Source organism: Stegodyphus dumicola, chromosome 6 (assembly GCF_044657685.1).
Source record: "Stegodyphus dumicola isolate Sdum_Otavi_A_Nest chromosome 6, ASM4465768v1".
In the NCBI taxonomy this organism is placed as follows: domain Eukaryota; kingdom Metazoa; phylum Arthropoda; class Arachnida; order Araneae; family Eresidae; genus Stegodyphus; species Stegodyphus dumicola.
Genome location: NC_140773.1, coordinates 98,984,584 through 99,010,610, shown reverse-complemented (window position 1 = coordinate 99,010,610; position 26,027 = coordinate 98,984,584). Strand labels below are relative to the sequence as shown.

Sequence of the window (26,027 nt, the reverse complement as noted above, 5' to 3'; positions counted from 1 at the left end):
TCAAGAGAAAGTTTTAAGTCTCATATTTACAAAAGAAATTCTATTTCTCTTTATCCGAATGACTTACAAAGAGCTAAATTTCATCAAGACAAAGCAATAAGTTATACTTCAGAGAGTACCATTGCATTTCTTTGAGAAATTGAAGACAGATGCAGGTCTTGCTCGTATACCTTTTCGACGTATTCCTGGAAAGTGTCCTGACGTTTTATGTATATATTTTTGTGTCTTTGGTCTCTTAAAAAGATCTCTCTTTCTAAGCGCAAACATACCACGATTAATGGACACTTAAAAATGGAGGAAGAGGAATTAAAATGAGTCAAAGATGCTTTATAGATAATAGTACATTCAATAGCTCTTAATGCAAAGGACTTATATTTCTTAAACAACTCCTTATATACGCATGCCTCTTAAATATTTTGTTCTTAAAAAGATATAATAATACAGAAATACTCTTAGAAATGGTTTCTCCAGGAAATAAATAAAACAAAAGTAATCCACATAATCGAAAATTAAACTGAAGTCTACATAATACAGATTTCTAATGGTCCTGAAACTTCAAAATAAGTCAATGCATTTAAACTCGCCTATTACTTTTTTAAGATTATAACATAAAATGCTGCTTCGGTAACTTTTCAGTACTCTAGAAAACTTAGGTTAATTGCACAGAGCAACTCGAGGAATATCTGCCAAGAAGGGGCTGATGCCGTTGTCGAGACTATTTAAGGAAAAATGGCTCGTATCCATGTTACACATGGGAAAGATCACAAAAACCAACCATGCAGGCTGTCCGTTCAACGTGATTCGATCCCAGGTCGAACTACCAGTTTTCAACGACTTGACTATAGAAACCGCTTGACTATAGAAAGGATAGCTGCCGTTAATTCTCAGTCTCATCTTTCAGACAGCTCGTATAGTAAATTATAAAATCGGAGCATAAATTTGCTAAAACTTCTTGATGTCAACAGCTTTTATAATATTATTCAAAAATATAATTCAGGATATTCAAAAACTAAACATTTTGCCTGCAATTATTCGTATATCAGTTTGAGGAAAAGGATAGAAAGTTGATTAAACATACTATCAGATTAATACTAAATCGTAAAACATAATCACCTGTCATGAAAATGTTTTATGTTATGAAACGTATTAGTAGTTATGTTAAATTTTCTTGTTCATATCTTAAAAATATTTCTGCTAGCTATGAACCATTTATAAAATCATTTAAGTTGTAAACAGAGAATTTCTTCCTACTTTCTTTTAACTACAGCAATTGCACATTAATAATTATTATTTTTTGCAAACACTTAAAACTTATTTTCTGTTATAGGGTATTACTTAATGTTTCCAAATCTTCATATTGTATAATGTACTAATTTAGTCTGTCTTCTGGTTGCAATTAAACACTTTTCTTGTACTACATATTTAAAGATTAAACGTAATGTATTGCGCAAAAGTTATTCGAAATATTCGCCAGAAATGCAGTAAATTTCAAAAAGATGCAGGATCTAAATTAAGCCTTCAACTCAAATAGACGGCTGCAGTCATAATGATTGATGATCAGCTTCCCATGCATCACATATAACTTTGAAAGAAAGCACTAATTTCAATAAAATTACTTCCCGAGAAATTGTGTTTGAAACACATACAATGATCTTTGTCCGTTCAAAGCTTAAATGAACAAGGTTCATTCTGGTGTTGATAATTTTAGCTTGGCCGTTTGAAACCGGGCTAAATTAATATTAATAATTTAGAAAATAAGTGTTTATATTTTTTGCAGATTGTGTATTAACCCTTTCCGTGGCACGCTACCTTTTAAAGTCAGAGTTTTGATATATATATATATATATATATATATATTAAGGTAGGCAGTCTAATTAGGCCTAGAGGAGTACACAAGTAAAATTTTGTGAAGATAGCACTTACCGTTTTAATTCTGTGGGTGTGCCTAAAGTGGGCACACTGATTGAATAGAGCTTCGAAAAGAGTGCTGAAACGAGTATTGTTGTCAATGAACTGACCGATGAGATGCGGAGAAACAAAGACTACAGACTCTCAGTTGTCCTAGATTATCGGTAAGCCCGGTCTGGGCACACCTAGGGTTCGCCGTTTGATTTTAGGCAAGATTTCAAGTTACAAATTTAAAACTAATTTAAAATAAGGAGATTATCATACAGCCAAAAAAAAAAAACATCGAAATTTCTTTTCAAACAAATCCTTTGATAACTTAAAAAAAATTTGGAAGATTTCTTTGAAAAATGGGGGTCTTAAGAAACTAAACATGGCTAAAATATATGGACTGGTTTGTGTTGAGCTGCCATCTACTATAAATAAAGAAAGTTCAGAGTAACCTATAGTAAAATGTAAATCCTTTTTCATTCAATTTTTCTGTGCGTACAGAAGGAAAATTTTAGGTGAGTCCAGACCGGACACACTGTGCCGCAAAAGGTTAGTTTGCATTCTAATGAAAACATGAAGTTGTCTTTCAAGCCCACATAGTGCATACGTATTTCAAAATGAAACACACGTAGCGCATAAAAATAATGGTATAGAAATGACTAAAAACATAATTCAACAAGACTGCAAGCTGAATTTTATGTATATTTCAGTATACCAAAACATAATAAGAGATTCTGATTTTTTCTTATGATTAATATAATTTACATTGGAACAATCAAATCAAATTATATATTTCTTAATTAAAGGAAGATATTTTTATCAACTCCATGTAAGTCCACCACAGTATTCACGTCTTTTTACAAAATACTTCCACGTTAATAGTCCATGTAAATATTCACTCTTTTTTATAAAATACTTACATAAGCATTTATATACTTTATAATGTACTTTATAATGTGAATTATTATGTACCTTAAGCAAAGGATATGCCTTGATGTGTCCTAATTAAAAAAATTCAAAACAAAGTGATGTAATATGTCTTTAAACGATTTTCAGAGCTGTGAAATTTATTAAATTATTCACACAAAATAATAGAAAATCCATTTGAAAAATGGAATGGAGACACAGATGTTAAATTTCTACTTTAAGCGTTTTATAAAAATATAATAACTTATAAATTCTCAAAATACGGAACTGTGTTTGCAAAGACGTTCATGTACACTTTTAAAAATGCTTAAAATTTCATCTGGAGTAAAGTTCATTGCTTTAAAGAGAAGACTATTTGTCAAATAATTTTTTTAAATTTTGTTGCTAACATTTACTAAATATTTACTCAATATCTTATCAAAAGATTCATTTAATTAACTTATAAGTCTAAAACACCTAGATATGTATATTATAAAGTACTATACTAATATAGCAATCGAAATGTACGTCAAAAATATAACATTATTAAAAGCCGTAAGATTTTCGAATATATAAAGGAAAGAGTAAGCAAATTTCTTTTAATCATCAATTATATTTGCAAGCTCAGACATCGTATGTTAGTACAACGTTACAATTTATCTTTGATATTAATTAATACTTAATAGATTTGAATAGTTATCGATAGTTAAAGCATGAAAAATGTAAACAATTTATAATAAATTTCCTAATACTTAAGCTAAAACTGCAATTAATAAAATAATAATTTATTTTTAGTAGATTATTTTATATATTATCTTCTGATCTCCTTGAAAACTTGGCTTAATTTCCGGACAGTTACAATAATTACGCAGTTACGTAATTACGTATTGGTTGCATTTTCGCTTTTAATTATTCCTTTTTAATAACTCCATTTTAAATATGCTAGTGAGTAAATTCATTTCAATGAAATACTAACTACGTTTTTCAAGGAGATAATATATAAAATTATCTACTAGATTATATATATATAGAAAGAGAGAGCGATCAGAATGAAATCGTCAATTGTGAATATGTAATATGGGCAAAAATGGGCAAAACATTTCCTACAAAGAAATGCAAGGAAATGCATATCTTATGATTTAATAGAAATTGAACATCAATGATTTTATTGATTTGAAAGCTAGTTTCTGGAAGTGTTGCGGAGCCACTCGACACGACATCAGTATGGGTTACATTCACAGGACTAACACGCGGAGAACGACATTGCATAGGATCGACACTACGTATGACCGACACAGCACAGAAAAACAAGGACACAAGATCTATACCGCAGTACAACAGACATTAGTTATCAGCATACCGTCGACACATTAAAAAGAAAAGTTGATAATGATATGATAATAAATAAGAGGATGTATGTACATTTCTCATCTTCACAGTGTTGTCACAAGCATACAAACGACACTGCATAAGGTCAACACTGTCATAGCATCGACAGGGCACAGCAACAACAATGGCGTTCAGTGGGCTTTGCATAATTTACCCAAGGATCATAATTAGCAACGATATAATATAATTAATAATCAAGATGAAAAAATGTGATTAAATTATTATTTTTTTAAGAATGCATAGGTTCGACACTAACACAGGACTGACACTAATATAGAACCGACATCGGCCAAATTTGAAACCGGTTTTTGAACTGCCTTTTTGAAACAAACTAATCCAAACTTGTAACTATTATCAAACCTCAATTTAATTTCTCTCAGTGGTTTAGATTTGTATGTGATAGGCGATAAAAGGTTCAGTTTAAAACATAACAACTAAATTTATTTACAATTTAATGAAATGGAGCATAATATTCTTTTCACCGCTAATTGTTTGAGCCGGCGACTCCCTTATAAACATTTTAATTCAGAATTAAGCACATCTCATTACAGTTCAAATTCTAAATCTACACTGAAGAAAAAGGCACGGTACAACGCCCTCTATTAGGCGTTTTTCCAACAGCCTTGTTGATGTTCTACTGGCAAAGAAATTACCTATTCCTTCCCGCGTCGTTTCACATGTATCTATCCCCATTTCTCCTCAGCATGCACTCAGAAATTGGTGAATAAAGTGTTTGGATGCTTAACATTGGATACGCAATGATAAAAGGATAAGAAGGCAACTAGTCTTCATATTGAAGTACTACTAATCGTTAGTGTCGTTACTAATTTTCTCATAGCTAGGTGAAGATTATTAAACACCGCTAATCTCGTTACTACGTTCTTGTAAAGATAACGTTTCTTGTTACATGCGTATAGTATTAATTTTTTCTTTAACTTTGGTTGGAGAATGCTCTACAGGCATTTGGCAATTTTATTCTAGGCCAGCTGATTCGTGTAAATGAAATTTTACGTGCATATTCTAATATCCCCTGCAAGTCTCCTTTTTCATTTAGTTATTTCCCATTTCTAACCTAAAAATTGTAAAATGTTTGTCATCTAAATTTGCTTTTCCCAAAATACGTTCTACTAACAAAGAGAACTCTCAGCGCACTTTTAAGTGCTTTGATCCAGTGATCTTTTGTTTCCATGAATTCGAAAACAGAGTAAATAACAGCAATAATATTTTGCTGGAAAGCGAGGAAAGCAGAAATGTTGATATTTGAAATGTTGTGTAAAGCCCACATAGATATAGCATTAAAATACAATCTTCTTTGCTACAGACGATTTCATAATGAATGCGAAGATGTTGATAATGAATCCAGGATTATCGGTCTTTGCAGTCTCAAGCGAATAAAAATTTAAAAAAGCTTGGCAAATATTGAAAGAATCTTCACTTGTGTCTTTGAATCGCAGCAGAACTCAGTAAGATACTGTTCAAAAAATTATTCTGTAAGATCTTGAAAAAGGAAAATTTTGTTCTTTTTGTCCCTCATTCACTGATAGTAGAAACGAAATTAAGAAAGTAGAAAAAAAAGAATGTAAAATTACTGCACATCACGATTCGATCCAAATGGCAAACATTTGTCCTGATTTTGTTCATATAAATTATTATAGTAGATAAAATTTGATCTTTGCTTATGGTTCTGGAACAAAAGAGTAGTCCTTTGCTTACGTTGGAGAGAATTCCCTAGGTCTGGAAGAACTTCAGTTTCCGAAATATCTATAAATCCTTTTTTTATTAGAAAGCGATAATTCGCAACTAGTTTGTGCCCGAGAAACATGAACTCCATATTTTAGAAAACTGCGATGGGCAGATTTCTGGAAAGAATTTTGTGTGGCCTGAAAGGGCTTAATCGAACAACTGGTTTCTGTAATACGACAATCACAGACTCCACTTTCCTCAAGAGTTTCTATTTAAGAAAAGTGTCATAATACTCCGGAGTTCTTCATAATCCTCAGATTTAGCACCTATAGGAATACTTTCTGTTCCTTGAACTGATGTCTCACTTCAAAGGTGGTTGTTATGATAGCATTAAAGAAATTCTAGAACAGACTTAAACAGTATTCCAAAAGATGAATTCTTCAAGGAGCTGTCTAAAAATGACAAACGTTGTATAAACTTAACAAGAACTGTATAATGAAAGACAGATGTAATAAGGTTGTTTACATCGGCTTTGATTTTGCTCGAACTTAGTCTTAAGACTCTAGAGTCGTAAACTGTATATCTTCAGATGACTTTTCTCGCGTTTAAAAACTTCCCGTAGAAGAGAAATAACAGAATGGTCCATACAGAACAAACTTACCATATCCGTAATGGATAAGTCTCTGAGAGCTCTTATCATTCACTTCTTGTTAAATCTACACAAAATATGTAGTTAGTTTCCAGCTTGAGAAACAAATGATTATAAATCAAAAAAAAAAAAAAAAAAAAATCTGAACGGTTTCAGATTTTAAATTACATCTAAAGGGGCCTTTTTTTAGCGTTTAATGTGTTATCTTTATTTATTAAATATCATGTTCTGTGCACTTAAACCATGGTTCAGTTCAATAGGAATGTCGCAAAATAATTTTAAAATGATCCTATCTTTAGAATTTCCGATTAACAGTTCCGCGCCCTGGAGATAAAAAGGTTTTACTTTTCCGTAGAATGTTGCCATTGTTCGCTTTGAAATTCTTGAGTTTGTTAATCAAAAATTCGTTAAAGGTTTACAAAATATGAAATCGATAATAAAACAATTTCCAAATTTCAAATTTGGTCTTCCACATGTCCATATTCATAAAAGGATTACGTCATTCAAAATTCGATGGCTCTATGTACCGTTCACAATGCGAGAAATATATGTACATTTATGCGGATGTTTCATTATTTAATTTTTTCAAATATAATGCAGAACTCTAACATTTGGTAGCAACAGTTTGAAAGGCGAAACGGACATTTAGAGTGATTCAACGCAAAACAAAAACAGTAGTCCTTCGAGGACAAAGCCCCTTTGGACTTGTAGGGTTTATATTTATTTTAACTAACATTTATTTTAAGTTTAAACTATCTTTCCTGTCAAGCCTTACTTTCCCCTGGAACTGCCAATGCCAGAGTATGTAAATTTTAGTAGAACGCGCAAGGATTCAAATTATCAGCGGAAGTATTCTGAGTTAAATAGAAAGGAAACGAGTTCAAAGTGTGCTTTTCTTACTTCACGAGCGCGGAGGTAGTTAGTCAGAAATTGAAGAACCACGCGTTTCGGCCTGTGTGCTTGCCTAGGCAAATTGTTAATCTTTCAACGTAATATTCAGAGTTTGCTGAATTATCAGCGGTACTTTAGAACGCGGTGAGGTTAGTTACGTTTAGAGAGCCTCGTAGGTAGTAACTTGTTATTATTCATTTTTAGTTTCTTATTTTTTTTTTTTTTTTTACCGCCGGGTCGGCGTAGTTTGTGAGCGTCAAGAGCACGCATTTGTAATTTCTAAAGTTGAATAAAAAGGGACTTAAACCCTTCTCAAGACTCTGTCTAATTTCCAGTTTCAGCAGTCACCATTTTGTTGCGTGCAGGTTGGAGGCGCGCAGCGTTACAGACTAATTATTAGAAAATTTTTATATTCAGAAATGGGATAAAAAGCATTTTGCGAAAAGCATTTTTGAATTATAAATCTTTTATAATTAGCATTTGTTTTAAATATAGTTCATAAAATGTATTCATCCGAAATGACAAATTGAGTTGTATTATGCAATTACAAATATTACGTACGGGATCTGAAGAGCCGCCCACACGGTATAGTGGTTAGGAGAGCTTACTGCGATACCGAACGGCCCGTGTTCGAATCCCGGAGAAAGCGTATTTAAAGTGTCTGTCGGCATGAGGGCACTCTAAATATGAGGCGAGCCGAAAGTCCTCTCGAGAGTTTGTTAGTAGGAAAAAAGGGGTGAGAGATTCTCTGACTCGTCCCCCCGAGGTGCGTTCCCTCAAAATTGGGGACGGAAGTGAGCTGTTACCTGTTTGGATCTCAAGGCTTGCCAACGATAGGCGCAGTCTTGCTCTCCTTACCACAGTGAATTTCACGAGCTTGTCCTGATGCTACTGTCAGACAAGTGAATAAGTCACACAACGTACGTGATACTTTTACACTTTTTCCTGGATTTTTTTTCTAATTTTTTTCACTAGATGATTAAAAATGTTTGAATGAGCTGAGTTTCTTGACTTAATAGCTACTTAGTTTAATTAAAGATTCCTTAACTTTAATGATTATCCGTGAAACCACCATATTAGGGAGTAAATTACTGAAGCATCTAATTAAATGAAATACGCGATCCTTGAAATTATATCTCGAGAATACATTTGAATTAGATTTTTTTTTCATGTTTCTATATGCTTTGGTTTTATTAATCTGACCTGAAAGTATGATCTTCTAAAGCTGCTTATTACTAATGCAATCGTTTTCTTTTATTTGCAGTGACTTGCTTAACTTCGAGTGTGTTGACTTTATCAGCCATTTCGTGCGACCGATTCATTGCCATCATTTTCCCGCTGCACGTGCGTATCACCAAACAGAGGACGAGCGTGGTTATCAGCATCATCTGGCTAGTTTCAATGGCGGTTTCCATCCCTTTCCTCTTTATCCAGAAGTACGATGTTTTCCAGGTGAGATAAAAATATAATTTTGCACTGATTAAAAGAATGCATTACTCATTACAAACACTGCATATTGTTGGTAATTCAATTAATAAAAATTTCTGTCTTGGAAAGCAGAACCCGACTTGCATCGAACTGCTAGTTATGATAAGGAAAACTTGTGGTAGGGAAGATGTATGTAGCTGTCCGTTATAGAGATCGAACCCTATTATGATATTTGTTTTTGGAAGGTTATTAAACTGAACCAATGCCCATGAATCTCTCAACTTCCAGAATTAATGCCTTTCACGACAAAATTTCTATCAGAGATTCATTGTTTATACACTACGCTTGAAGCAATCAAGAAGACAGCAATTAAAGTAGAGGTGAAAATGTGTTTCATAATTGGTTTATCCGATTTTATGTGATTTTATTTCTTAAAACTGATATAAAATCTGAAATTCTGAAATCGAGTAATACAGAGTTATCCAAATTAAACTTCCCCAACTCAGAGGCCTGTGCAGAGTGTTGCATGGATCATAATGTGATGAAATTTTAAAAACGGACAGTTCAGATCATGCGCTCGAGATTTATTACACAAAAAAATTAGTACAAGAAGTTGCCGATAGGTGGCGCTGTAACACTAGTAATGTGCATATTGCAGCAACGTGATTTGCAGAAATAAAGCTTCTGCGCAACGTATCCAAAAGACGAGCCCTACAAAAGTGGAAGACAGGCCTTGAACAGGCAGTTGTTTCCAGCTCGCTGATGCACAATGGCGACTTTGAAAGACAAAGCTCTGTTAGTGAAACTTTTCTACCAAAATGACGAGAACTCCTGTGCTGCGATAAGAGCACTCCGTCAGCTGAAGATCTTACGCCGAGGACCAATGACACCACGCGCTCTACGAGACATGATGAAGAAGTTCGAAAGAACGAGACAGCTGGGAATTTTACCAGGTAGAGGACGACAGATTGTGGAATCTGCACGCGTAGAAGACGTTGCTTTGGCGGTCTTGGACCCCACTAGCCAATCGCCAAATGGTGTTGTCAGTGTGCTAACTGTTTCTCGTGCTGTTGATATGCCCTATACGACCGTCTGGCGTGCGATGCGTCGAATCCTCGGTTATTTCCCTTACAAAATCCATAGTCATCATTAGCCGTTCGACGGGGATCCTGTAGTTCGGGAAACATTTGCGTTGCAGTTCCTTGCCAAAATGGAAGTCGATGCTGCTTGGCCGTGGAACATCCTTTGGACGGATGAGGCCCATTTTCACCTGAATGGTCAAGTGAATACGCACAACTGCAGCATTTGGGCAAGTGAAAACCCGCGCGCAATCCATCAAGTGCCCTTGAACCCTCCAAAGGTTACTGTATGGTGCGGTTTCACTGCAACATTCGTCAGAGGGCCTTATTTTTTGAAGAGGTGACTCCAACAGGGTTCAAAACCTGCTCTGTCACAGGAAAACAGTATCAGAACATGTTGACAACGTTTGTGATCCCTGAACTGCAACACCATGGCCACCTCCAGGACACGATATTTATGCAGGATGGTGTACCTCCTCATATTCTTCGTGGCGTTGAACAGGTGTTACGGGCAACTTTTACCGACGCACGTGTTATGAGCCGCTGTTTTCCTACAGCTTGGCCTCCACGCTCACCTGATCTCACGCCATGCGACTTTTGGTTATGGGGATTCTTAAAGGATCGGGTCTACCGAGAACACTCAGCAACCTTGGCACATCTGAGAGACGCAATTATTCGACATGTTCGTGGAATTAATTGAGCGAATTAACCTTTGCGAATGGAAAGAGTTGTGGAGAACCACGGCACACATACAAAACATCTGTAGAATGTCTTGTTGATCTGCAGTGCCACCTATCGGCAACTTCTTGTACTGTTTTTTTTTTTTTTTTTTTTTTTTTTTTTGTTTTGTTTTTGTTTAATAAATCTCGAGCGCATGATCTGAAGTGTCGGTTTTTAAAATGTCATCACTTTATGACCCATACAACACTCTGCACAGGCCTCTGAGTTGGGGAAGTTTAATTTGGATAACCATAAAATCAGAGAAAAGTATCTAGAAGAGCTTTGTGTGACTCTTTTTCAGTCAAACAAACGTCAAAGAACAATAATCATAGTCCTATCGTATGTATGTATGTATTCTAGTCTATAATTTGCTATAATCTCTATAGCAACACCAGTGTGATTTTTGAGATAATGTTGATTGGTGGATAGTGTCAGCAAAGGACAACACATATCCTTAAATTACGCTTAAAAGGAAAACTTCTATGATTTCAGATCCTGTAATTCGGGATATTAGCTGGAAAGCTATTTTCTCATATCTATAGCGATTAGTTTAATGCAACAGAAACACTTACTGAAAGAAGCTATTAATATTGCATGACATTCTAAAATTCTGAAATTTCATCTTTAATTTTGTGTATTCACTAATATACTCTTAATATTAATTGCGCATACCTGATTAATTATTCATATCTTAAATCCAATCAATGATTTAAAATCATCATGTAGGTTTCAAACATACAAAAAATAATAAAACAGAGGAAAAGATTCACTTAATTCTTTTCACATCAACGGTGTTACTTCTGTTATTGTTTGTTATTAAATTCTCTAAGACGTTGAAGGCAAAATCCTGAAAATAACATTTAACCAACAGTGTATGATTAAAATCGGTGGAGATTCTCATTATCGCACGATATCTAGTTGTCAAAACTATATTTGTGTGGCCATGCATTACAACAGCATAATTTCGCGCAGTTGTGATCTCTATCATTAATGCCATGCCCCTGAGAATTAATCTGTTAATATAATAGACATTTCCGATTGCTTTCACCAAGTATATTACAGAATAGATTCTGTTCCAGGAATAGGAGTTAATTGTATGATTTCGATTAGGATTGGAATGGAAAACAATAATAAGCCATCAGTATGTATCATGGACGGAGCGAAGAATTTAATTTAAAACTTCTGAAGAAAAAAACATTATTTTGTTTAAAACGAATACTAGCAATTTTGAGAAAATCTTATTTTCATTCATATTCGAATTATTACGAATTATTAAAAAAATAATTTTTCAGAAATGTTTTACAGCATAAACGAATGACCAATCTAAAGATTTTTAGTTGAGTTTCTTAAATCGACCAGCAAATTTTATTAACATAAAAGGAATTTTGAAGTGCTCCATACATTCATTTATTTCAGCGTATTTTTAAATTTGAGAAACGTATTAGGAACATATGATAACAATTTAGAAAATTTCTAATAAATTGTTTTTATAGTTTTAGGCTAAGAAATATAATAATTCCAAGGAACATAGTGACTATCTGATTCTATGAAAATAATATTCTCCGTCATTCTCATTGCATATAACGTTATCACTACCTCAACAAATGGATTAATAAAAAATAACCGAAAAATTTTACGATTTTAAGAAATAAACAGCGCACATTTTTATGTGTTTCTCTGATATATACTTCTTAATTTATTGCAGAGGTTTTATAAGATGCTACAAAAACATTAGATTATTCGAAAAGCGAATATCCATTTCTTTCTTAAAATAGAATGTAAAGTTATCATATTATAGTCTTTTTTTATATTAACTTTATTCGGTATCTAAGATAATTTGTTTTAGAAAAGCTTTTACCTTCAGGGCCTCAACTCATAATTAGAGAAATAAAATATGACTGAAATTATTTTTCGCTAAGAATAACATCACGTTCTGTTTATTTTCTGACATTTATATGTCTATTTAACATAAATTTAGCCCAGAAGTGGTTTAGTGAATAAGACACTTGAACACTGAAGATTTGTTTGCATGGCTGTACGACTGAATAGAATGAATACATCCATTCATCCATACAGTCAACTAGTTTCTCTAAGCATGTTCTGTATACATCCATACAGTTAACTAGTTTCGCTAATCATGTTCTGTACTATCTCTAAGCATGTTCTGTTCATATTCTCTAAGCATATTCTGTAAGCATTTAACTCAAGGCATTTAAAACTTAGGCAAAAAATGCGAAAGTACCTACCCTAAGTACCATTGAAATTCGAGTACTGGGCTATCGTAAATCATCTTACTAAGCTTTATAAAATTTTATGTTTTTTATTGATAACTGGCTACATCTGTAAATGTGCTTTGATAATAAAATATTTGTAGTGATTGGTTATATCTAAAAGCTTGTGTTAATGTCTTTCAAACCCTACTAGACTGGAAGTGATAACTCACTTAGCCTTAAACAAATGACCAAGACGTAAGAACATTAAAATAACCTTTTTATTTAACTCTCAAATGAGCATAAATGCAGACAAACCTCCATTGTTTGCGGGTATTTAAACTAATATCAAATAAAATAAAATTCAAATGAGACTACAATACAGAATAAAATACTTAAGAGTTGGTCCAAGATAGTTAACAAAGATAGCGTTAAAAAACAGAGCTGGCATTGTTAAGCAGCAGGACTCGAGAAGCTCTTATTTATGCATTCAAACCTTCAGCTTAAATACACAAACAGTCAATCTGTATTATGCTGAGGACTACTGAAAGTAAAAGTTATAGTAAGGGTTTAAATCATCAATATTAATTAACATAAAATACTTTATAGTGTTTCCCACCAGAATTTAAACAATTCGAAGACTAAGCTCTTAATCACCTTGGATAAGATTTTAAAATTCTAAAATTTAAAGACATGCGGCAACTCTTACAAAACTTATTGAAATTCTTAAATTTAAGTTACAGTTCTAGAAAATCTTATTTAACAATTTTTTTCAGATTTCATCACCGTCTCATATCTCATATCTTTCAGGAATCTGAGAAGGAAAAATGTTAAGCAGAAAGATAATTAGCTACACAAAATGACCAAGGTAAAAAAAATAACCCTTCGCAATTCACGTTTTCTCTCAAAGCTATTTTCATGACCCCCGCTGCACATTTTGTGCGGGGGGAATAAGATTATAAAAGTTTAGTATTTCCAAAACTAACTTCTAATCCAATTCCTATATGGTTATAAGCATTAGACGTACTAGACCTTGACGATACCTTATTTCAAAAGCTAAATGTTCTGCACGTAAATTTCATTTACGTTTATGATTGTTGCATAGAAAGCTTAATTTTAAACTTACTTATTACCAATATGCTGAATTTAAATTTTCCTTTACAACACACACTATTAAGAATAGTTTTTTACTTACAATACATTAATTTTTAATATATTTATTCACGCATTTAAGATATTAAAATTCATTCAAAAGACTACAGTTTAAAAGATTACTTAGTTTTAATTTTTCATAGCAATGTGTAATAGTGGATAATATCTTGATTTGCATTCGCGTGAAACTTTTCTACTCATTATAGTCTTTTGGACTAAAATAACTTAATCTTGTTTAATACACAAGCATAAAATTATAAAAAGTAGATTAATGCATTAATAAAAGAGCTTCTTCCTGTATTTAATATGGATTTTCTCGCTTGAAGTAAAAGCAAAAGCATAGGAACAACTTCGTAGTTACATAAACTGATATTTGATGACATAAAAGGTATAATTTCAAATCTTGTATTATTGTTGTGAAATGTACTTCTCCAAAATTTGATTCCAAGTAGGGTAGGTCACGGTCCTATGTATTTTTATCCCTCTCTGTGGCTGGTAACTCTTCTGGTCCCTTTCTGGACTGTTTTCTTCTCGGTACCTGGTCTGCAAGTCCTTGTCTGCCATTCATGTTTGCCCTTTAACCTCTGGTTCTTTTGTCTTTCCGTCATGCTGGTGGTGGTCGTCATATTGGCTGTATTGGTTCCTTCCGATGTCCGTTTTGTAGCATAGATTTTCGCCTTGGTTGATCAATCATTTTCCCGTGAGTGGGGCTTCCTTGTTTGTCGTCTTAAGCCGGCACCTTTTCCTCTTCTCCATCCTTCACTTTGCCTTTCTTTCTTACTTTCATACGCTGGAACATCTCAGGAATTCTTTAACACTTAACATATTCTTTGTTCTTTTGTTTCCTCTTGGACATTCCCTGTAGCTTTTCTTTCTGATGAGTCCTCCAAGGTGGGTTTTTCTCTTCTTTTTCGTTCCCGAAGTCTTTTCTTTTTTTCTGCTGGCCTTGTGCGGTGAATGCTGATGTTGAACTTTCCAATAGCCTTTCCCTGTTCAAGTCAGGTGATTCCTTGTAACACCTCTATTATAAGCATCATATCAGCTGGCCCAAATTCTTTCTTACCTGATCCACATTCTCTTTTATTGATCTACCATTATTTCTTTTTCAATACACAACTATTTCCACGATTCTCTCGATTAAAAGCAAGCCTTCAAATTCATTATAAAATTTCCCAACTTTTCCTTCTGGTGCTCACGAAAAAGAACGGTAAGGTATTTTACTAATAATATACTTGTTATTTTCTTTCAAGTGCCTATCATTTCAATTACCTTATCATTTTTTTATCTTCTCTTCGTCTGCAATATTTTTATAAGATTTTTTAATGTGGGAGAGAAGGTTTATTTTCAAAATTTTATCCCTCGCCTTAGAGTACATCTCATGTTTCTTTTCATCTGTATTAAAATTTTTTTATTTTAAAAGGTCCATATCTGAATTACCCATTACATCATCCATTAAATTCTGAATGACTGCCAAATTAAATTCTTCTAACCCTTTTTTCAATAAAAAGAGTTTATCGACGGCAGTAAAGAACTTCCTGCTAAGGAACAGTTCAACTGGTATGTTACCAGAGGTATCTTGTATAGCGGATCTTAGTAAAGAGGCTATTTCATCAATGCAGCTATTCCAGCCTTGTAGTGGTAATTTGTAACATAGTTGCGAATAATTTTAACTATATTTCCTTTCACCGCTTTGTGATATTCGATTACGATCAATAAGGAACCACTATAAAGTGTTGTAGGTCAAGATCCGTATATATTTCTTCAAAACCTTATGAATTGCTTGCCACTACCAGAGTTTATTTTTATTGCAGCTTCATATTTTAATATAAATTTATTTAAAAATGAATTCATAATTTTCCAGACTTTCTTTTGAAGGGAATTATTTCTACACATTCCGAAAAATGATAAACAATCACGAGCAAGTATGTAATTTTAATTTCTCAGTAAATGGGAAAGAACCTAACAAATCCATTTCTACTATTTTGTTAGGGAATGAAACTGTTATGAAACCGGACGGGATATAATCAATATCAATAGTTAATTGGTAAGTGTTCAAGTATTTGACCTATTTAGTTACAAATCTTCGCAGCTTTGAAAAATAAATAGCTTCCTTTATTCTCTGCACTGTGTATGTTGTCCCGGATGACCTGAAAATGGCAAATTATGCAGTTGTTCATGTAAAATGCTTAATCTCAAACTCACTAGTATAATCGGGCGTAATTCATTGTATTTATTTTTTGTTTTCGAGAATAGAAATGTGATCCATTATTCCATATTCGTTTGCCCTGATCCATTTTCATGATGTTCAAAGCGACTGGAAATCTACCGCGAAACATTTTGAGTCTATCTGCAGTTTTGTAATACTTGTTTCTCGTTAATTAAAAAGTTTTCAACTCAAGATGGCACATTTTAATTCTTTTCTTTCATCATCTAGCTTAATCCTTGAGAGGGCATTTGCCACAATACTTTCTTTCCGGATGTATGTTTAATTGTTGAATTGTATTCTTGTAATCCATGAGCCCATTTTATGAGTCTGGGTGCCAAATTCTTCCCATAATACAAGAATACGATTTTCTCATGTTCCGTATATACGGAACAGCTTCCTTGCCAAAATGAACTCGAAAATATTTAAAGGCCAACAAGACTGCTAATCGGTGGAAAAAGGAAAAAAATCGGTGGAAGGAGATCATTATTTTCTTCTGTATACTACAAGGACTATTTGTGGGGATTATAATATTGTTTTTACCGCTTATCTGCAATACCTTTCCATGATCTCCTCTTTAACTTTATCGTAGCAGTAGAATTTTGGTCTATATGGGTGGATATTTTCTGTTTCAGTCGAGAGATTCTCCACGTGTATTAACCATAGGATATCATTAAATGACTATGAAAAGTTTCTTACCAACTGCTCCAACTTTATTCTTCTGGACGCAGGATGCGCCTTAGATCAGACTTCGGTTCACCACTGAGCTTTTTATAAATGAATTGAGATTCAGCCTGGACACTGATTCTCGGCGTACCTGCATCTGGAGAATTCCTGCAACACGATACCCTCCTTCCCTCATCAGGAAAACGACATTTATGGTGGTGGAGTGTTTGGGAAGGCAGCTATACGGCAGCATACCTCTGAATGTATCTGGCAAAGTCTGCGTGGTTGTTACGAGGTATAACAGAGTAGAATGTAGAGACTATCCTCGAATTTTCAGGGGAGCAGGTTTTCCTGGATTCCTGTTAATCGACGACAACGCTCGTCTACATAGGGCTCGGCTGGTGGACAATTACCTTTAATTGATGATAATCATCGCATGGATTGGAGGGCCAGATATCCGGAATGTTAACTTTATACAGCATGTGTGGACGCTCTCGGGAGAGCAATTTCATTTCGTTATCCCCCTCAAAGAACCATCCTGGAGCCTTGCTGCAGTAGTGGCATTGACTGCCATAGGGACTGCTCAGCTGCCTCCTGTCCGGTATGCCGTCACGCTGTGTGACTTATCTGGCTGTGAGAGGAATCTATATTCGATACTAGAATAATTTTCAGTTCGATATCACAACGTGGATTTTGGACACCTCTGCACAATGAGCTTTACTGATAATCAAGCGTATATAAATACTTACTGATAATCAAGCGTATACATCTCTGCACTATGAGCTCTACTGATAATCAAGCGTATATATATATATATATATATATATATATATATCGGTGACTTTTGAATGGTATATCATTTACTGTGTTATAAGTGTATAATTATATCAAATTTCATCAAAATCTGTCCACTGGTTTTTCAGAAATTTGACATAATGTGCAAACTCTCGTTATTTTGCATACGAATAAAGTCAGGTGCTAAATTGGTTTCTGCTGTATCAAAAAGCTTGTGTTAATCTCTTTCAAGCCCTACTAGACTGGAAGTGAGATATCGCTTAATCTGACATAAATTGTCAAGATTTTAGAATTTTAAAATAATCTTTTTTAAATGAACAGAAACGCACATCTTGCGTGATAGATGAACCTCCTCTACTTGCAGCTATTTAAATTAACATAAGATAAATTCAAATGTATGTAACGTAGTCTGAGACTTCAACACAAAACAGACTTCATAAGGTGACCTAAAATATTTAACGACACGTATCATAAACGTCGGTTAGCAAGATACTAAAGCAGGAATGAAACTTGGCAGATCTGAAGATACTAAGTAGCAGCAACATGAGACTGCCGGAAGCTCTCTTCTGAACTTACAGACGCTCAGTTTAAATTCATAAACAACTAATTTACATTGTGGTGAGAACTGCAGAAAGAAGTTATAGTAAAGATTTAAGTAATTAGTTAACTAGCATAAAATACCTTATAGGTTTACTGGTATGCAATGTACTCAAGGCCCATTCACAATGCAGTTTATGAGTAACTGAGTGCTCTATGACAAGGTTTTAATGTTTCACCGTCTGATGCAAAAATGTTGATAAAGACAAAGTCCTCAAGTTAAAGGTAAATAATATGGATTGTAACGAATACAAATTCGTTTCCAGTATCGCACAACCAAGGACCACCCTTAGCATATAAAGAAGTACACTCTGAGTGAAGAGATAGACCATTTAGTTTAAACAGTTTATCATAATGAGTTCCTATGCAGGGAATTGTCTGAACTAAACTAACAATCATTAATAAGAGCGTAATGAAACAGTACCGATATTCGAGTCAATAACAATAATACCTGAAGATTCTCCAAAATTCTATACACGCTTTTAAAATGTTTCACATATGTATGACCTGGAAGACTTATATGAACTGTATAATTAGTTTATATATATGAATTCAAAGCCTAAATAAAATTAGACATATTTTCAATTTGTGCTTATCTGGATATGAATGGTAAACTATTCTGTTTCATTTATTTACACTCCTTGAAATGTTACATATTTATACCAATACCTTATATCAATGGTTGCTACGTAAATAACTTTGCTATATGTATGGAATCCTGTACATATAATATAAAAATTTTCTATTAAAATAGAAAATTTTTGTATTCATGTAATGAAATATAAATAGAATCGTCAACAACTTGCTTTCATCTCTAGTTGAGAACCTATTGAAATTACCTATTCAGGGCATATGTTTCATTCGTTTTGCAATAAATGCAGTTGGTATGGTTTACATAGAATACGAACACGATAGTATTTAGAAAAATATGAAATCTCATAATACATGTGCCCCGAAGAAACATTAATATTCATCTATTAAAAATTCATACCGTCTTTTATATTTTCCTCCTTTTCTATTAGATTTATCTCACTTTTTATCAGTACCAAATAATATTGCTTACTCCAAATGAGAAATTAATTGAAATGGAGTTTGTCTATGTATCCTAAGGATAAAAAACATAAAGGATAATATATAATTTTTTTCTCTAGGGAGGGATTTTAATTGTGGCAGTGCTTGTTTTTTATCATAAGGGGCTATTTTTCCATCTTGGAATTTCTTGAAGTTTATTTCAAAAGATCTAAAGTTATTTATGCATCATGTAATAAAATATTATTCCAGGCATTTTAATATTAAAACTTTTAGCACTAAAATTTCTTAAAATGGTTTTAATTAAATATACATTTTTATCACATATACTTGATAACTTTAAAATTGGCATTAAGTGCAGTAAAGAAACTTTTCATTAGCCGTAGTTTCTTTCCACTTATGTTTGATTTTAAATGTCAGAAGAAGATTAAATTAATATTTGATTCCAATTTACAATAATTTTAGCATTGTAATAACCATAAGTAATCAATTATTCATAACATTATAACGTTGCGCGCCTCTAACTAGCACGCAACCAAGAGGTGACTGTGAAAGCTTGTATAAACCACAGAGTCTTATAAAGGGTTTAAGTCCCTTTTTATTCAACGTACTAATTTACAATTGCGTCCTCTTGACGCTTACAAACTTTGCCAACTAGGCAGTCAAAATAAAATAATAACCTGAAAAGAAAATAAAGACAAGATTCTAACTACGAGGCTCTCTAAAATAACTAACTCACCGCGTTTTACAAATACCGCAGCTAATTCAGCAGACTTGAAGCTCACTGGAACAATTGCAACTATTCCCGCCAAGCACATAGGCCGCAACGCGGGGTTCTTTAATTCTCGATTTCTACCTCCGCGCTCGCGAAGTAACAATAACTCTCTCACCGAACTCGTTTCCTTCTATTTAAATCATACTACTTCCGCTGATAATTTGAATGCTTGCGCGTTCTACTCAAATTTACATATTCTGGCATTGGCAGTTCCAGGGGAAAGTAAGGATTGACAGGAAAGATAGTTTAAACTTAAAATAAATGTTAGTTAAAATAAATATAAACCCTACAACATAAATAAAAACAAATTAGTGATGATCTAGTTCTTAGTCATATCTTTTATGCATGGGTAGTGTAATTCCATTATCTTAATTTGAATACAGAAAATAAAAGAAAACTTGTTCCCTGTTTAAAGAATTAGTATATCCCTGGTATTTTAAAAATGGAAATTTCTCAGTTACTAAGTTCTAGATTTGTACAGACTTATGCTATATAGCAAGTCTAAAAAAACTCGTTATTTTAAACTAGATTGAAAATAGTATCCTCATTATAAATTAAATATTTTATACAGTGCATAACTTTCTGTTTATAGAAAGTGATAAAATATACCTAATGCATGACTCTTAGTACTGATTCATCGGAAAATATATCCGTTAAATATGTTTTAAAACATCTCAAAAGAACAAAACATGAAGTGGATCAACAAATTGCTGATCACAGATACATGCAATTCTCTTAATATTAAACTAGTTAAAATATCTAAAAAATATTCTGTTAACCGTAAGCATTTGTTTAAAAAAATAATCACTTGACAAAATTTAAAGATCCTTCTGTCTTTGTTATTTTATCCATTTACCTTGCCTTATAAAAAACCAGTTTTTCTCTAAAAAGACTTTATGATATAATTAGATATTGAAATATGGCATCGAGACTATATCTTTGGCATTAAAGTCAACTTTTTCATTTCCTTTCATTCCCGTATAAATTTTCATTTAAAAATAATTTACATTCTTCCTTTCTCTAAAAATATAAGTTTTAAGAAGCACATTTCATACGATATTTATTTAAATTCATTTAATGCATCTCTCCTGTCAACACAAATTTTAAACTCATCGTAGAGACTTTTATTATTAATCCAGAGTGCCGCATCTTAGTTAACCAAAATCTTCATTTTGAAGATTGAAGCATAAAATGGTAATTTGATTTTATATTCAAAAGTATTTATTATAAATAAATATACATACACTGTTTTACAGAAGAGTTTATTATAAATAATACTATTCATTCATGATTCAAATCAAGAATGATGGAAACGGCAGCACTTCCATGGTCGAATTTTTGTGCCATCAGTGAATATATCCATTCCACAATCTTCACGTATTCGATATTTCCAACCACGCTTTCTAACTAAATAAACGATAATACTGTTTTAATTATTATTTCTCTACATTTTAAATCACCAAATTTAATGTCCTGATCATATTACATTTTTTACAGTAACTTTGATTCCGAACCAAATTGCAAAATTAGCGGAATCAAAACACCGAGTACCGCTAAATACTCTAAAAATTAGTCCAATAAAATTTAGTAACTGAACAAAGCATACTATTTGAAGTTAGTCCAAATTTTAAAATGTATTGAATAAATTTGGATCAAGCTAATCCTTATCTGATTGAAAGACTTGTCGTGTTTGACAGTGGAATTTAAAATTTTTTTAAACTATTCAGATCTACTTTATTCTACAAAATAAACAGCATTATCTCGCCCCAACAAAAAACAATGGCATTCGGCATGTAGTTCGTGGGTTTCCAGGCATATAATAAATACATTTTGCTTTAAAACTTTAGCTGAAGATTATAAAAGCGAATCATGTTCTCAAATTTGAAAAGAGAAATGAAACATTAAAGTATTTTTGACGATTAAACATAACAAATCCTGAAACGATTTATTTGCGCATTTGGGATAAAAATTAGTAAACAATTCTCTACTGAATTTCTGAAACTTATTATATGCAACAAAAAATGTAGCGTAGACAAAATTATGAAATCTAAATAAAATACGATAGAAAACTTTTCGTTACATCTGCTGTATTCTCCACATGCAACTGTATCATTTGTTCATACTTTTAGCGCATTCGGTTATGAAGAAAGCAATCAAGAGCATAGTTTTACTTAAAAATAACTATTCATCCCATCGAAGAAATTACAATTGCTGCACTAGCAATCCCGAACAGATTAGTATATTCAAAATGAAACAAGGATTTTAAAATACAAAAAAAAGACATGTTTAAGAAATCGGCAATCTGGGGACCGGCAATAAATTTCGCAAACCACAGACGCGAATTCAAACTGTATGCAATGAAATACAAACATATTTACTAAGGTAACTTAGTAAAAAGCAAAACAAAGTAATGTAAATAATGAGCAATATAATAAAAGCATTTTCAGTGAGTAACTAAATAAGGAATACATGTAAGAGCATAGCGACGCAGTTTTTAAAATGTAATTGTTTGCAACAAAAACAAAATATAAGTTAGAAAGTAAATACATATTAATGGTTTATTTTATTTTTAATATTCACGTCTCATCTTCACATATCTTTTGAAATTTTACAAAACTTGAATTATTCCATTTTTGCCAAACAAAATTTTCGTTAATCATTGCAGTAAAAATTCTGAAAATCTTAGAAAAAACTAATCTCGCTGATATACAGTTAAACCTCACAGAGCTTACACATAGTTTACACATGATTCCTAAAATAGCGCACCTCTAAGAAAATAATTTTAAAATTCAAAATTTTTATATATAGTTAAATCAGGATAAAATTCTTGTTTGAAATTGAAGTAAAATTTTCATTTATCTTCTCAGGGAAAACATTCAAAACGCTCAATATGGACACCACATGACGCTTATTAAATTGTATACATCTTTGCTGCAATTCATTTAAACCTACTTCATTTGAAAGGGAGATACGAACCTCCAGTTTTTTTAATAAAAGTGGACATTTCCACAGTTGCTAAAATATTAGCTTTTATTAACATGAAATAGTTATACAAATACTAATTCGTATAGGGGTTCGGTAGAATCGGAGATTAGGCATTGGGATCGAAAGTCATAAGCTAGCTTAACTATTTGTTTGAGAAAAAAACGAACCGTAGATTAAGTTAAAATGTTTTAGATATGGCATTTTTAGACAGTATAATTTAGATCAGAGCCATAAAACGTTTAAACAAATTAGATCTTCGACTTTTTGTTGGGAATTAAAGAAACGTGCCCTAATGCCAATGATCAGGCAATTCGGCAAATCTACAATTGCCTGAACGCTATCGGTAGGTGAAATGATACGGCCGAAATTATTGTGCTGTAATAAACTATCCGTTTAAATAAATAAAATTTGAACCATCCGTTTAGTAAATTATTTAATTATTATCTATAATTAAACTAGCCCTTTAACGATGTATTATTATTAACTATCTATTACCTATCGTTAAACTATCAGTTTAAGTAAATTAAATTTGAACAAAACAGGTGAACAAAACAGTTTAATTAAATTTGAATTTAATTAAATTTGTAAATTAAATTTGAACGATTGAAAAGGCGTTACATTTAAATGATGCAAAAAATCAGAATTAGTTACGCGAGATCCATGAACCTGTGGACGTTATTTTGATTTCAAAAGAAAATAAATTTAAAGAGGGTAAAACAATGCTTCGAATGAATATTTGAGGAGCTATGATTGCGTAGAGTTTCAAGAGCGTAAATCTCCGTATAACACATTTTTCATTGGATTAAAGAGGCGCTTTATAATCATTTCAGTGGTTAAAGTATACAAAAATGAATTCGTTTTATAGATACATTTATAAGTTGTAAATATGATGAAAATGATGTTTTTAATGCAATTCAACGTCATAGGCATGTTAGAAAGTAACAAATAGTAAAATGAAATGGCGATTTAATTTTCTACAACCTGTTATAAAGAATAATTTTAGAGTCGTTAAAGAATGATAAAATGACTGATGAAAACGCAAAAAATATGACTGAAATTCTCTGTTTAATGTTGTACTTTTCAGAAACAAGACTATTTCCTTTGAAGGTAAGTTAATTAAATTAAACATAACAGAAAAACAGTATATTTTGGCTTTAAGATTGTAAAGTTTTATTTTATTATAACCAGTTATTTTTAGTTTGACTTTCCTATTCCTACGTGTTTCAGAAGCAGTATTTAAGCTGCGTTTCAGGAGTTCAAAAGCGTAGTAGCGGACTTAGTTCCGATGTTTATGCTGCGAGTTGACACTCTGAAAACGCTGACGCATTTTTGAATGATAATTTAACGTCGGCACAAGAAGCGGCATATATCACGTATTATCGTTGCTATTGTAGTTGTAGATGAAAGATTCATATTACACAACTCCAATAACTAAACGTGTTTTATTGTTAAAGTTAACCGGCTGAATTACGAAAATTGAATTCTGATTCTGCTGAAACATTCATGGATAAAGCCATAACAAAATAGGACAACAAAACACCAACACTCTAAAATACATGTCTAGGAGATTTTGTTTGATAGTTATTCAAAATAATGACAATGAAAATCGACTTAAAGAAAAAATTGCCTTTATTATACACAAACGAATATCTAAGTTAGATCAAGGCTCATCCAATTATTATGCGAACAAATTCTGCTATTTTTGCGCTGGTGAAATGAAACTAATGAAATATAAGATGTAGATACGGAAAACGTTTATAGTAATAAAATAGTAACAATCAAAATCGACAAAAATATTGGGTTATACGTAATGATGTAAAGCTTTAAAAATGCTTAAAATGATTTTTAGAATGCCAAGGACAAAGTGCAGTTTTGAAACGTCCGACTAGAAGCACAGATGAAGATACATACCTAGATGTTATAGAAGTTCCATATATAAAGTTTCAACATTCTGCGATTAACCATTTTCGAGTTATGCGAAAAACTAAACAACGCTTTGGGAGAAAAGTGTCCCTTGGGACTGCCGATATTATATATGTTATAGAAGTTCCACATACAAATTTTCAGTCATTCTATGACTAATCGGATTCACAGATGCTCAAAATGGATATTACTGTTGAAATCTGATAACCAAAAATGTTTGCGATTACAATGCTTCCTTTACAGCGTACCAGGAAGTAATAAAGAATATTTTATTCAGAAAATTATTAATTTCTGAATGCCCAAACTGAGGTTCAGCTGTGTTTAGTTACATATTGGGACTCCTAATACTTTTAGTATTAAGTAGTATCTTTAGTAGAGCAAAATAAGCAAGATATGTTTGGTTTTAATCTGATATTATTACTTTTCCTTCATATTCAGTTCAATGAAAGTTAGCAAGTAGCGGATGCCAACTCCTGGTGGTGTTAAAGTATATTTAGTTCAAAATATTTTATAAGACCTAAACTAAAAATATTACGGTTCTGATAAATGCTGACACAGACTGCGAAGATTTCAGAAACTCAAGTTGTACCGTGATTCACATATTTAATACTATAAAATAAAATTGCTTCTAAACACAGTATCAATCACTGGTTGATACTAACAACTAATGAAGCTAATGACACCTACTTCTTTGACTACTTCTTTCGCTTCAGAAGTTAATGGAGGAAACGTTTCAGTAATTAAAAGAGAGACTAAGATTACGAAAAGAGAAACGTGATTAGTCACTATTTACGTCTTCTCTTGAAACTGAACTCTTTCCAAATAATTAAGATCTTGCAACTTTATTGCATTCTAACTAAAGAGGATCGAGTTTATCGATCAGCGTGTGGCGAATTGGTATGTGACTGGAATATATTTAATGAAATTATAATGCATTTTCGTATGATTGATATCATAAAATGCTTAATATTACTGTAGACTAAAAATGAAACAATCTGTATATTGCAGATAGCTTATTGGAAATCCGAAGAGCACAGAAATAGAATTTGCA

General features: G+C 32.5%; 1 protein-coding gene across 1 annotated transcript in view; it reads left to right on the top strand.

Annotated features, from left to right (window-relative positions):
• The window catches only part of LOC118185653 (QRFP-like peptide receptor), a 399,923-nt gene that overhangs the window by 239,061 nt on the left and 134,835 nt on the right, over positions 1-26,027 (top strand). Inside the window, exon 2 of the mRNA XM_085818696.1 lies at positions 8,679-8,866. Within this exon, the coding sequence (XP_085674822.1) occupies positions 8,679-8,866 (188 nt within the window). The remainder of the gene's footprint in view (positions 1-8,678; positions 8,867-26,027) is intronic.